Consider the following 14886-nt stretch of genomic DNA (forward strand, 5'->3'; position numbering starts at 1 on the left):
ATCAAATGTCGGGGCAACAAACGTATTATTTCGAATTTAAAGTGCACGTCGACCACGTAATTGGCACTGCAGGTAACACGTAATCAAAAACGTGGAAGCCCACAACGAGCGGCTTTAAACACGCCGATTTATCTTTATAATACGAGGAGAAGATTATGCACCTGTTGACGTTCAACGGGATTACGTCGACGTTACGATCGTCTTAGGAACGTCGTGCAGACACGACCCATCTGTAGGAAATCTCGGCGTTGCGATTGAAAAATGCTGATGTCGCGCACGGGGCACGCGCATAATTTTGCGTGCAAAACCCGCGAAATGTGTTGTTTAACCGTATGCACGCCTATAATAAGGTATGCGGACTGCAACGGCGTGTAACAGAAAACACGTGAACGAATACCGATTTGTGTCGAACCGTGAAGGCCGATTCTGCGCGGCAATAAAACGTACGATATTATTATGTATCTGGTTGGCCGCCCCGTGGAATGCCGCAGCCCGCAGTGCCCTAGTGGGACGTCGAGAATCCACACGCACACGTACGTATTAAATATGTGTACGTACACGTGCACACGTAAAATATACGCGGAGTCGACCGTAAATATATTTGGGATTGGTAAATAGAAGATAAATGGGATTGGAACCCCGAGAGACGGGAATGCCGGTCATAATGCACGGTACTCGTACGGGGCGCGTACGCCACCTACGACGGAACAGGTGTTCGCAGGACCGTTTTTCAGGTAAAAACCTGGCATTATTCTATTATGTATTATAATAGGAGACGATACTAGTCGTTACTCGGAAATATTACAACACACACACACACACACATCGGTCTAAATGTTGTAAAATGTTCCTTTTTCCCTTCTTCTTCTTCGTCTTTCGCTTTCTGTATCCTTTTATATACAAATAGGCCCCGTCGTGCACACACACACACATACATATATATATATATGTATATATGTATGTACGTGTACCTGTACGTGTATGTACACGTACATTGTACGAAAAGACTGCAAACGGCACCGCTGGACGGCATGTGCAAAATGTAATAATAATAATAATAATAATAATAGAGGACGAGTAGAAAAATGTCATTCGGTAATCGCACGCATAAAATAATCGTAATAATAATAATAATAAGTTTCCAGTGCGGTGTGCGTAAAATGTATACGTATCGGTTGGATAGTTGCGATCGTCAGAGAGAGAGAGAGAGACGTGTAGGCGCGATAAACGCGAAACAGCGTCTTTGAGACGGTTATATAATAATGCGCGTATGTATACTATATTTGTAACCTCGGAAACGGCAAATAATATAAAAATAAAACGACGATTTATTCAAAGTCGCTGAAATAACATCCTGCCTGTGTCTCGAACGCGCGCCTCGTAAATCATTTCCTCGGTGTGTTTTGCAGTGTTATTATTATTTATTTAGTTTTTTTTTTTTTGTTAATTTTTTTAAATTTTTTTTTTTTTTACTTGGACGGGATGTAATTTTTTTTTTTTATCAAGTAACCGAAATTTGTAACGGGAATAAAACGTGTACGCATAAATATTTACCACACGCAAATAATATTACTCCACAGCAGTTCTCCGCCGCTGTACGCATCGATAGAATATATTTTTGATAATTGTGTAATAAATTAAAGCAAAACGTTAAATTTCGTTGTTATAAAAGAATCCACTCATAAATCATTTATTATGCTTGTGTATCAGATAATCTCATCAAAAATAAAGTAGTCTTTATTTTCCATTATATAGCTCTTGAGATTAAAAAAAAAAAATTAAAAATAAAAGAAACTTTGTCATCTTATTTATACATTCTTGTGCACGACATTACGATTTTCGAAATTATAATGATCTTTAATTATGAATTTTCATTTTGTTCTACATTGAAAATTATTAATGTCATTATAATATTACACAGAATGTTTCTGAGTCTCAGTATAATAGTAATAATAATAATAATAATAATACCCATCTAATACAATACTTTTGAAAGCAGCCAGGATTGTAAAAATAATTTACAAGTATAAGGAGACATTACAAACTAAACTGACACTATACATACGTATCTGTATTACGTATTATGTTGTTTGATGTCGAAAGCGACGAGGGCACATTTAAACGTATAGTTCATTGCGGATCGATAATGTTTTAGACTTTATAGCGGGACCATTGAAAAACACATCGAGAAAATGTATTGTAACTGAAAAACCCAGAATTAAAAATGTTTAAATAATTTTGCCTTTTGTTTGAATCACGAATTCATATTTTATTGTAATGCATTTGTACTTGTTGTGCATTAAAGTTTTATTAATATTTTTGATTATAGACGTTAGATAGGTACATTCTGTTTTTGACATAACATTTTCTTTGTTGGATAATTTTCAACAAAAGAAATATTATATTGTACAATAATAACAGGGGAAATTATTATTTATTGCTAATTTATGCTTATGTTTTGAAAGATATTTTCTTAAGCTACAAAACAGGTTAAGCCTTACATTGTAGGAACGTGTGTACCGTGTTACTCGTAATAAATTGTATTTCGCGATGTTATTATTATTTTATGTGTGACAGTATATTGAATACGTATGGGTGCCTAATTTAATATTTTTTTTGCTATACATTTTATGCAATCAATAATGAGAGCGTTTTAGTACCGGTCCCGCGGACGCTTGTGAAATATTTGTGTACACGTGTGGAAATGAAACTACGAGCGAAATTGATGTAATATAATAATTTTAATGTGATGTATTGCGTGAAAAAATTGTCACGTTCTACAGTTGTATCGATGGCGTTTTTTCACCATCGACTGCGTAACAGTTTTCGATTTTCGACGATTTTTATATCCAATCGGAATAACGAACGATCTCTTAATACCACTGCTGTAGTGAAGACGTCACGAAAACATGTCAATGTTATACACAGAAAACGACCACCGAGAGAAACAGAATCGTCTATTTTAACTTTGTTGTTTCAAGGATACGTAACACATTTTCAACCGTTTTAATTATTTGTTGTTCACGGCCGTTGTGCAAATGCGGGTCTTGGTGCTTTTGGTTTTCTCATTGTACATAATACTTGCGAAAAATTTATCGTTTTTTAAGCTTTCGATAACGCGCGTTCCCCCTTCGTAGTTATACGTGTTAGTTGAAGCACTTATTTACATATTATCCGATTATTAAAGTATACTGAAGCGCGTGCATTTAGAAATCGATAAATTACCGTTATAGATTTAACGCTAATTTACAATGCAGTTATTGAAACGCTCCGTGCTGCTAACGCATATTATACGTCGGTTTAAAATATTACGATTGCATATAGGTTTCGTTTAGATATTATGTTCCTGTTAATAGAGAAGTCCGAATAAAATGCGTGGAACACCGCTCACCGTTCATTTAAAAATCGATCCGCGAGGACTTTTTGACCTTTTTTTTTCACTAGGCAATTTTTATTGTTTAACGTGCGGCGCAGTTGGATTTAACTTTATTATTCGCAAAAGAGATGCATTAAAGTGCATTCAACCGACGTATAATTACAAGGGAGCGCGTATGTATATATATATACGCACTTATAACCTTTAGACCTCGCGCAGAGTAGTGTTTTATGAATATGTAAAAGGGACATTTCCCGACTAGGGTTGTGAACGCAAAAGAATAATATGATGAGTGTTCGACGGTATATTGGCAAAACCTATTTTTCTAATTATATACAGGACACTTACAAAACCGTCGTGCGTGAATTAATTACATTCAGAGATAATTGGAAGTTTTATGTGACAGTTTAAAAATGTAACGTAGTTGGAAACAAGTGACATTTTTATGTAGATATAAATAATTTTAATTTCATTTTTCAATAAATGATTAAAAAAAAAAAAAAATGTAAGCATAAATATAATGTTCAATACAAGTACGCTATGCAATTATGAATAATCCGTATCATAGTTATGAATAGAACCTAGAAATTAATGCATTTCAATGTTTTTACCCAATGACCCAAGACATGGCTGGATATATTATAAAGTAAGATTGCAGTCTAACGAACTGAAATTAACTATATAATTTTTACGTTTTTGAATATGATCTATAATTATATTTTAAATTATATTTATATAGTGGCTTTTTAAATTTATTCCATAGGTATTCTGTTTGCAACTAAACTTTTCATCAAAAATTTCTATTATAGATTTCGTATCGAGGAATTTGTTGGTCTTACAATTAATTGTTGTTGTAATTGTATAATAATTAATTTTGCGGGCAAATGAACTGCTCCACGCTAGTATATTTAATTGTTATTTGAACAATGGAAATTTTAAAATTATGTTACTTATCAAAGGTTAATTTTAATGTTTATTTCTAAATATTTAAAAAAAATAAATAAATGCAATCTGATGTAGTGAAAACGAGAGAGTCAAAAGACTTTCAGTTCATCAATTGATTTTCGCAGATGAACACAGATAAAAATTACAAAAATTACAAAATAGTTAGTTTTTTATATTGCATTAATTTTTTTTACCTAAATTGTGTTTTATTTAACCAAACGTATTATACGTCTCAAAAAAATAATTTAATAAATCTATGTTGGCTAAACATATCTATAAATAAGAATTATCAATTGGTTTAACGAAAATATAGTGAAATAAACATATAGATAAAATGTATTGCTGTACCTACATATAATAACCATACATGAGCGAAAGATACGTTTCGGTATCAATAAGAATGAACACCAAAATGTAACATCGAAAAACGACCAAACTTGAATGTCTAATAATTTTGAAGCAGATTATTGAAACAAATCGCAATCAAAGTTTCGAAATAGAAACAAAGTAAATTATTATAACACCCTTCTATCAACATTTTTTCAAAAAAAAAAAAAAACGAGTTTTTAAATAATTTTATAAGAATCGAAACTTATTAATCGATTATGAGCAAATATATGTTTTACGTACATGTCTCGTATAATTGAGATCGTAAATATCGTACTGATATTTATGTAAATTACTACGTGTACTGATATATTATACGTGCGCTGTAAATTATGTTTTACGAATTAATTTTTTTAAAACAACCAATGCACTCGATGTCGGGAATTCGATTTACATCGGTTCGATTGCGTTCGTCTTTATTTCATAAAGAAAAATTATTAAATTTTTATTTTTGGCTCGGCGAAACGAACGCATAATAATAATACTACCTCCGGTGCTCCGCGGCCGTCCCGCGAGAGAATAAATCGCGAAAAACTCCTTTTCGAAATATTGTTTATCTTATACTGCCGTGTGTACATGTGCACCGACGGGATAAGTTGAAAAGTCATCGGATAGCGTACGAGAAAAAATGACGAATCGTACACTTATAATATTATAACACGTTTGATCGGTCTGCAATGTTTTTTTTTTCTCTCTCTCTGTAATACTCGCGGCGCGACGATGTATATCATATTATAACGTAGTGCTGTTGAAGTAGAGGAATACGGAATGAAAAAATAAAAAATAAAAACATACGTAAAAACATTTTACACGAAAATTATATCGAAATTCCGATACGGTAATCGTTATCGATAAACATCAATGCGAACAGGAAGCTCTCATGCTTAAGATTTTCAACTGTTCGTACTGCCTGCACTAAAAAGTACTGCGCGCACTTGCACAAATTTCTGTAGCCCGGGACGTAATTTACGATATGGTATATGATTTTTTTCCGCAATCAAACCGTTTGTACAATTTTTTTATCAGCGACTTCAACGGATAATTATTTATCGCACACTTCAAGGTGCCGTTGAACACAACTTTTTGTACCATCCAAAGTGCGTCGTAAAACGCGCAATATTTAGAACCCGTGTAGGTACGTATGCAACCATAAAATATATTAATCTAATAACCGGTCGGTTACCTATCATTAATGTGTGCACACGAAAACGGAGGCCGAACTTTTGAGAACAACGGTGCGGAACCCGATCTCGCGTCGAATAATGATTTAAACAACGCGCGTGACGCGCACGCGCGCCGTTGCCGAAAAACCGAAGGGAAAGCTACGTGTTAGCGGCCGGATGTTTTTCACCGAGCACACGAATAATATTCAAACGTACAGAGTCGGCCAATTTTTTTAATATATGCATTTATAATTCGACGGCCGTGCACACTAGTAGTAGTCGCTGCACCCTCTTTTCGCTCGGCGAGCGCACATTATACACCCTTGCATCACGTGATACACGGGCGCTCTCGCACGCGCGCGCACGCACACCGGGGGAGACGATCCCTGTGCAAAGGGTATGCGCGAGCACAAGTAAAGCCTCCGACGAACGAACACGCGTTAGACAAAAACCACGTACCGCGCGTACAAAAATAATACACGGACGGCGTTTGCGCTACAACCGTTCGTAACATTCGTATACGAACACCGTTTTTCTACCGTATAAATAATGAAATCAAAAAAATAAAAATAAAATGTAAAGCAAAACTATATACGTCCGTATTACGAGCAGATAAGTCTGCGTTTGGTGTACATGGTATGACCAGCCAAATACGTGTAGCGAGTTTCCGTATCGTAAATATGTTATACCGCGATTCGACTAGACACGTTTTTTTTTTTATAACAATCTGCGGCCCCGGTAGCACTCGTCGGATCGTACGCACGATATCATAATGTACACGACATACGTGTCGGTTAAGATTCTACAAGAGAAATCCACTTACGTTTGCGCAGGTCGCACTTCATCGTACTCTGCGTACGGCGGTGGTGCAGTTCCTATATCCTAATTATCCGGTCGTTTGGAATGGTACCGTTAGTTGCCGCGGTACAATGGATTACCCCGTACGTTAAACTTCCCTGCAAATTTAATATTTTATACAAGATTTGTTTTACAGTTGTTGTGTGCATGTGCCGCGAGCAGAGGGTGAGGCAGTGGAAGGAGGTGAAAATAAACGTTTCCTCGGATCACCGATAAATATTCGACGAGCGTTTGTCGGGAAGCGTTTAACGATTAATCGTACGCATCGCTTCAATGCGGATCGTATGCGCGCCCCGAAAAACAATAGAAGTTTTACGATCGCACACTCGAAACACCGACTGTTATTCTGGAGTAAGTTTTTATTCAGACGAAACGTTCATCGGTTTCAAAACGCGCTTGCCGATATCCGATCTTAAAAACAGCAGTATACGTATGTTGTTCATTCATTATACATGTATGCACGTATTGTTTTGTAACGCGAGTTGTAAAAACGATATCACACGCGCGGCCGACTTAAATTAAATCCATCGCGAGAGGGTAGATATTATACCCTTTATATATATATATATGTTGCAGTAGTCAAGGGATACTCCCTTGACGTCGTGAAGTAGTGCGTTTTACAACTCGTGGTGAGCGCGCTACGTTGAGTCGTGACGCAATAAAAGATTTTACAAACGTGTTTTGATCGTAGCTTTTTTACGCGACATTTATTGGTGTAAAGATGCGCCGGAGCGTTACAAAAACGTGATATCCGAGGGTCTCTGTACACAATAATCGGTGGCGGAAGTTATTTCGAAGTTCTATGACGAGATGACAACACGGCATATCTTCGTGCGCGATTCCGTGGTCAAACAGACAATAACTTTTGCAGAATTAACCGGACGGGGCCAAAAACCGTGTGCGGTATTGGCGGTATTGGCGGTATTGCGATACTACAATATCGATTAATCGGACGGACCCTGTTTCATGTTGATTTGTATTATAAACACGGCGTTTTCACGCAAGTCATTGATCGGAAAATCAAATAATCGTGGTGAATGGAAGAGAAAAACGATAACATCGCCGGTAAAACGTGAACGAGTGAGATTCGCATCGGACACGTCGCGGGGTACGTGAGGCACCAGAGGGAAAGGGGAACAATGCGTGGTCGGTTTTTTATCAAAAACCCCGTCCAGATTTTAAGTGCACCTATCCCGCGGCGGTGCAGTATCGTTCGCAAGGAAAAAATAAAACCGAATGAAAAATCTGAAGTGACGTATAATTTTATGGTAATAAACGACGACGACGACGACGCACCGAACAATCCGGTCCGGCGAAGGCGGCAGCGTTGTGAAACACGTAGTTGTATTATTTCGAAGATCTCGTTGCACCGCGGGTTCAAGTCGACACGAATTTTCTCTCCTCCCCACCCCCCGGAATCGGCCGATTGTTGTAACACGTGCGCGGCCGACGTATTCGCGCGTTGATATACGAATTCGGTAAGGTCGGTTCCGAACCCCCACCCACCATCGGTGTCTAGAAAGTCGTTTTGCGGTGCATATTATCATTATTATTAGTACCTACAACAATAAGCGCGCGCACCTGCACACACGTATCCCATTATAATAATAGGTATGCATTTATTACAGTTTTTTTTTTTTTTTCTCGATATTTTTATTGTGCACATGCGACGTCGAATTTCGGCGGACGTCTTATCAGATGCTGCGAAACGACGGCGGTGACCTGTACGGCGTACACGTTATAAATCCTCCCTCCCCCCTCTACTCGTTATTTCCTCCTCCGTTCCACCGCGGTCTCATTTCCATACGTATCGCGTACGTTTCGCCAACGATCGTGTGGGACTCGGATACTTCGACGGCTGTTGTTGTTATTATGCGCGCGCAAACGATCACGGCCTTATAGAAACGACGAGCTATTATATTATTATTATTATTATTATTATTGTACGTCGTGTCTCCGTCGTAGATCGTCTCGCGCTCGCGTACGACCGAAGTACGTACGACGGGCCGGGGGATAGGAAAGGGTTGATCGTGAACTACGGTGCAGTCGAGGAGGGGGGGGCCAGACATCGGAAATTGGTCGACGGCCAAATATACGTTTGAATACGCGCCCGTGTGTGTGTGTGTGTGTGTGTATAGGAGAGAACACGCATTAGGAACTACGACGACTTATCGGGACTGGTTTGAACCCGCGCCGCCGTCTCGGTCGTCGTTGCCAGACGTTACAACTATTGTGTGCTAGTGGTACCTAAAACGCGCGCGATATCATCATCGCGTTCCCCGTTCAACCGTCGGCCGGATCCCGAATAAAAAGAAACCCCATACTTTCTCGCAATAACACCCCTACCCCGGAGTCGACCCCGAGCCGTACCTACGTACGTTTTACGAGCCCCCCGCGTTCTCAGATCCGGATGCCACGACGTACACGCGCGACGTGCGTACACGTTGCAGTTTTTCCGCGTACACACGCGCTCATGTACACCGGTCCGGCACTCCGACTCGTGCACGCCGTACGTGTGTCCCGAACGTGTAAACAACGTACCTGACGCGCGCGCCGCAGCCGTGGCGCGCATGCAAAGCGATTTTATTTTCGAGTAATACGTTGAAAGAAAAAAAAAAACACGTTCTCGTAACGCGGTAATGGTCGAGCACGGAGCGTATCCGTACAGTCATAACATTATACGTGTAACCGCCCTTGCTGGCTCGACGACGGTCACCCATCCGAAACGACTACGATGTACTACACGATCCGATTTGCCTAATACAGACATCCCTTCCTTTAAGTTTTCGTCCGCCGTCGGACGCAACGCGCGCGTACACGTCACGAGCGTTCAACCGAGTGACGTTTATTGTAATATTTTTATTCGTCGCGAGTTTAACGCGCTAGGGGTTGGAAGATCGATCCCATCGACAGTAAATTTCATCGGCCGAACAGTGTTTATCATTTAGATCGTACGCCACACGCAACAGACGAAGATCCGTGACGTCCGCCAACGTGAAGCGAACAATTCTCGATCGGTGCACCTGGTCGCAGTGTCCCCGCGCAAGGGTGGCCCGTGCAACGCGTGAGTATCGCGATCCCGAGACCCTTCCCGTGGCGTCACTTCCTCGGCAACGATAAATTTTAGCTTTTCGCCGATACCGCGGTGTACCGCGTACGCCGTATGAACACAACGATTCACGGCTGAACTAATTATACACACCCCCCGCCCACGGGACGGTTTGGTCACAAACTTCCGACTTTGTGTGCACCTGTTGGTATTCGCGTAGTATTTCAAGGTCACCCGATGGCATTACATCGCCGTCTCCGTACACGCAACAATGTGTATTATAATTAATTTTGTTTGTTACGCAGACATCCAGACGTGTGTGTGTGTGGAACGTTCGTAAACGTTTCATTTTTTTCCCGTTTTTTTTTTCTCTGTTTTATTCTCTTTTACGTATAAACAAAATCCTCTGCGTATTAATTATGCAAAGCATTACGTTAATTCGATTCGGGAATTTCTTTGTACGATGAAAACTGCAAAATAATTATGAATTATAACCTTTTTTTTTTTTTATTCATTTTTTTAAATTTTTTTTTCAACTGATATACAGTCGGTATTTATTCGTTCATGTGCGACTTGGTCGAGCAAATTGTAAAATATTGTAACTATTATTTTCTCTTATGCGCGGCTGCAACGTTTAATTTCAAACGTATAATAACCGTCCTAACATATTTATTCGTAATATGTATTATAATAATAACAACGAGAATTTCCTTTTCTTCCTTTCCGGGTTTTTTTCCCCGCACAATCGTACACGGGTTAAATAAATAACTGGCCATTAAACGCGTTCGCTGTAATATCGCGTAACCTTTTGTACACGCGTGCCAGTCGATTATTTCGAATCGGTCAATGTTATTTTTAAGCGCGAGAGTAGAATATAAATATTTTTAAATGGTCAGTGTTTGAATTGGATTCGCAACGTGCGTTATTATTCGAAAATTTAATATTTATAACGATAACAATAGTAATATTAATAATAATAGTGATAGTAAAAATACAGCGAAACAAACGTTGTTTAGGTACCGATTCTGCGCCATCCCGTGTGCTTAATATTACTATGCGTACATAGCGTACACATATGCGCGTATGTATATTGGCGTGTACAGTATTGTTTAATTAATACGTAACGTTATTATCGTACACCCGAGCACATATCATTCTATGAACGTTTTACTTAATGATCCCAGGACCGTATTATAATTTATACATTTTGAAAAACCGTTAAATCACGGACTTAAGAGACATCGGTAGACGACTGTAGTCTGTTATAAGTCACACAGACAACGCATTAACGTAGTCAATAGGTTTTACGGCACATTCTTGTCTGCATTACCAAACAAGTTGTTAAAAAAAAAAAAAAAAAAACGGGTTTATATGTTCCTAAATAATATACGACAGCGCGCACACACACGTACACACAATTATAATATCAACTAACACTTAGAGTCATCATTGCCATCGCCACCACCGCCTTATATTATTATTTACGTTTATTGAAATAATTAAAAATTATTATTTAAACCGCATACGAGGTTGGTGTATAGACGGTTCGCGAACGAAAAATTCAAAGATATTACGTTCATGTTACGTACATATAATTTCTTATGTACGTGCGATATGTATCGTGGACCAGATGTACCTTAATTGTAAAATATTATTCAACCGGTACTGCACCATTTAATAAGATATTTGGACAAGCTTCGAGTGAATAATTTTTTGTTTTTTTATAATGGAGAGGAGAAGTTTACTATTGACTAACGATAATCGCGTCAGACCAATAGAACTTGGATTAAGAACTAGCTGAACGCATACAGTTACTTATGCATGAACTCACCCTGGCCTTTTAAAAATATTATCAAAATCTATTGTGAAACAATATGTTTTCGTTTATTCTGAAATTCACACGTTTACTGTGTTACACTTGTTACTATTTCTATACACAAAAAACACGCTACCGAAATCGAATGTTTTGCATAATTTAGATATTTTAGACTTTTACAAATCTTACCTTATTCGCATAATATGCACAAAATTCACATGCTAAAAATATTCACAACTATAACAAGCGGTACAATACATGATAAGATTTACAAATTTACAATACACGCAATGACTTGTGTTTGGTCCAACACGAGGATAACCTCTGTACAAACTCTGATGCAATCTCAAAATGAGAACATTATTTTGCGAGTATCGATTGCAGTTCTATTCATTAAACGCGGTAGTGCAAACTTGATTTACACGCAGTTTATATATATATATATATATATACGGATGACGGATAACAGAAGCTGACGGTAAATCGAGTTTATACTGTATATATATGCAGTGGCTTATTTTCAAATTTATTGTGACGGGTGGGGATTTGCATTTTTTTAAAAAATTGGTGATTTTATAATGTTAAAAAAAAATACATATAAAGTATGAATTAATAAATACATTATTGTATTATTATTATAAATCTAAATGAAGAGTTATTTACAATCATAATATAAATTAATGTTCTTTCTTTTTCTGTAACTCTGTAGCAAGTCATTTATGGTTTTTGAATTTTTTTTTTCTTAGGACTCAAAATATGCCACTGTATATTATAGCATATTAAATCACACACTTATATTACATTAATCGCTGATTCATGCGGAAAAATTATAATTCAAATTAGTCTTTTACTTTGTGCCCATTTACGATCACGATTTTTCACAGCATATTATTATCCTCGTCGTTTATCGAATCAAACAGAACACGTGGTTATTGAAGAAAAAACGCGTACCACCTCGGATACAACTCGGATATTCGATGGTTTATACCACCGAATTTCGTGTAGTTTGCATACAAAACGAATAATCATGTAGTTTTATTCCATCTTTTTTTTTTCACGCGTCATACGTCTGACGGTACATACAGAAAAAGGAAAACTATCTGTTATGAAAATTATTCAAAATCTTTAGTTTTCCTTAGAAAATTCAATGAGCTTAAATCCAAACCACAATGTCGAGAAGATGAATTCATCGTGAACCACGTTTTATAGTATTTCATGCATTATTATTTACGTTTGCCAGCGGCGTTTATTAGGTTTAAATTATAAATTCAAATTCTTATTTAAAAATGAAAAAAATAAAAATTCAATCGTTACACAATTTCTCAGTCATGGATCAATTGTGCGTCAAAAAAAAATTTTTTGTTTAGTAGCAAGACAAAAAAAAAAGTTAGTGTATTATTTATTTTTATCATATCTACAATTATAACTTTTAATTTTGATTAATTGAGGTTTAAAAAGTAACTTGTTAAATGTAAAGAAAAAAAAATTATTCATTTATTTATATTATATTAAATATTTACCTACGACGCAATATCTGTCTACTTATGATGTGATACAGATTTAGGAGTAGTTTTCCAGAGAAAAGTCTGCTCAGAAAAATGATATGACGATAGTGTTTTATATATATGATATGATATTACATTACTGCTACGGAACGCGAGGGGACAGGTGTGAAAGTGCACTAGATATTATCGTAGTATTAAATCACCGCGAAAACAATGAATTATATTATCAGCTACACGCGAGTAGTATCCCTACGTGCATGCGTGCAGTTTGATTGGAAAAATCGTACAACTGTTTACAATGCTACTGTGCGGAAAATCGGCTTGTCGTCACGGCGGTAAACGTTAGAATTTTCGCGTACCGTTCGAATCAAGTACATTTCAAATGATTTTTTTTCGCCTTTCCCACCGACGGTATAGGACAAAAGCGAGTCGGAAACGAAATCGAAAAAGTACTCCACGAACGTCGTAAAATAAGAATTAAACACATTTAAGTACGTGGAAGAGTTAACGAATAAATGTGTAATATTCATTTCGTTAAAAATAAGTGTTCAAAACGGTTTCATTTTCTTTTCGTAAATCAACACGTTATTGCCAACGGTGGAGGTGTGCGAGACTTCGATAGTCGACCGTAGCGCAAACAAGTCGGTCGTGATGCGTAAGGCTGGTAAAAAAAAAATGCGATGCTGAAAAATGGGAAATTCAATAATCGCTGGATTTGAAAAAACGAGTTTATCACAACAAACACAGTCGAAATTACCGGCGGCGCCTCCGAAGGACGAAACCGTAAACGACAAAGGGGCGGCTATGATTCATAGGAGGGGTGGGGCGGATTGGTGTGACCTAGTGCCGGTGCGCGGCACGCAGCCTAGGGACGACTTAAAGTCGTTTCGACGGAATCGAAAGGATATTACCATATTATCGTCACATTATTGTATATTACGGTGCAATTATATCGGAACCTACCTGAGATGAAATGACGGCGATGATGATGATGATGATGATGATGATGATGATGATGATGACGATAAGGAGTGTCGCGTGTTCAAAAGACCGTTCCAAAGTTATATCGTTAAAAGTGCGTCGGGGGGTCGGCCGCGGCAGGGATTGCAAGAGAGCACCGTTCTCACCACTAACTACTACCACTATCACTATCGTAAGTACAACTACTACCACTTTTACTAGTGTACATGTAAGACGGCATAGGTGGTAGTTTCGGCGGCGGCGGCGGCGGCGGTGGTAGTGGTGGAAGAAGTGACGACTGTAGTGGTGTTGGTGGTAGTGGTGGTGGTGGTGGTGGTGGTGGTGGTGGTATAGGTAATGGTGGTGGTAGTGGTAGTTGTAGTAGTGACGGAGGAGCGCATAGTGCAACAATGGGAAGAAATAATAAAAATCTGTTGTTGCGGTGCGCCGCGCGAGGGGGCAGCTGCAAATCGGCTGATGGAATTCCGGGTGAGGTCATGGCGGCGGACTAGACGTGAAATAGTTGCAGTCGTCGAGGACGCGAGGTAGGTACCGACGTACACGTATATAAACGTATACATATAGCGTACGGCGCTCGCGGGGTGCAAACGAAAAACTAGTTTTTGTAAAAGGGGAATAATAATAGTAATAATAATAATAATAATAATAATAATGTATAACGTACGGGTACAATGCGCACAACCGACGACTTGCATCCTTATACACCTAATGTATTATAATATATATATATATATATATATATACATATACATACGTTTATAGTCTCTCCGCGTGTGAGAGTGCACATACACATAATATATATATAT

General features: G+C 38.1%; 1 protein-coding gene across 4 annotated transcripts in view; it reads right to left on the reverse strand.

Moving 5' to 3' along the window:
- The window catches only part of LOC112679512 (broad-complex core protein-like), an 86669-nt gene extending 72401 nt beyond the window's left edge, over positions 1–14268 (reverse strand). For 2 of the 4 annotated variants that reach the window (XM_025549349.1, XM_025549348.1), the window contains exon 1: positions 14063–14267. Coding sequence is in view for 1 of the 4 variants with exons in the window: in XM_025549343.1 (XP_025405128.1) it covers positions 6695–6716 (22 nt within the window). In the remaining 3 variants the exon portion in view is untranslated. Of the gene's footprint in view, positions 1–6694; positions 6828–14062 lie in introns of all 4 variants that reach the window. The other 2 variants (XM_025549343.1, XM_025549347.1) reach the window with 2 other exon arrangements.
- Between the last annotated feature and the right edge of the window lie 618 nt (positions 14269–14886).

The sequence above is a fragment of the Sipha flava genome, unplaced genomic scaffold, assembly GCF_003268045.1.
Source record: "Sipha flava isolate LNK unplaced genomic scaffold, YSA_version1 163_pilon_pilon, whole genome shotgun sequence".
In the NCBI taxonomy this organism is placed as follows: Eukaryota; Metazoa; Arthropoda; class Insecta; order Hemiptera; family Aphididae; genus Sipha; species Sipha flava.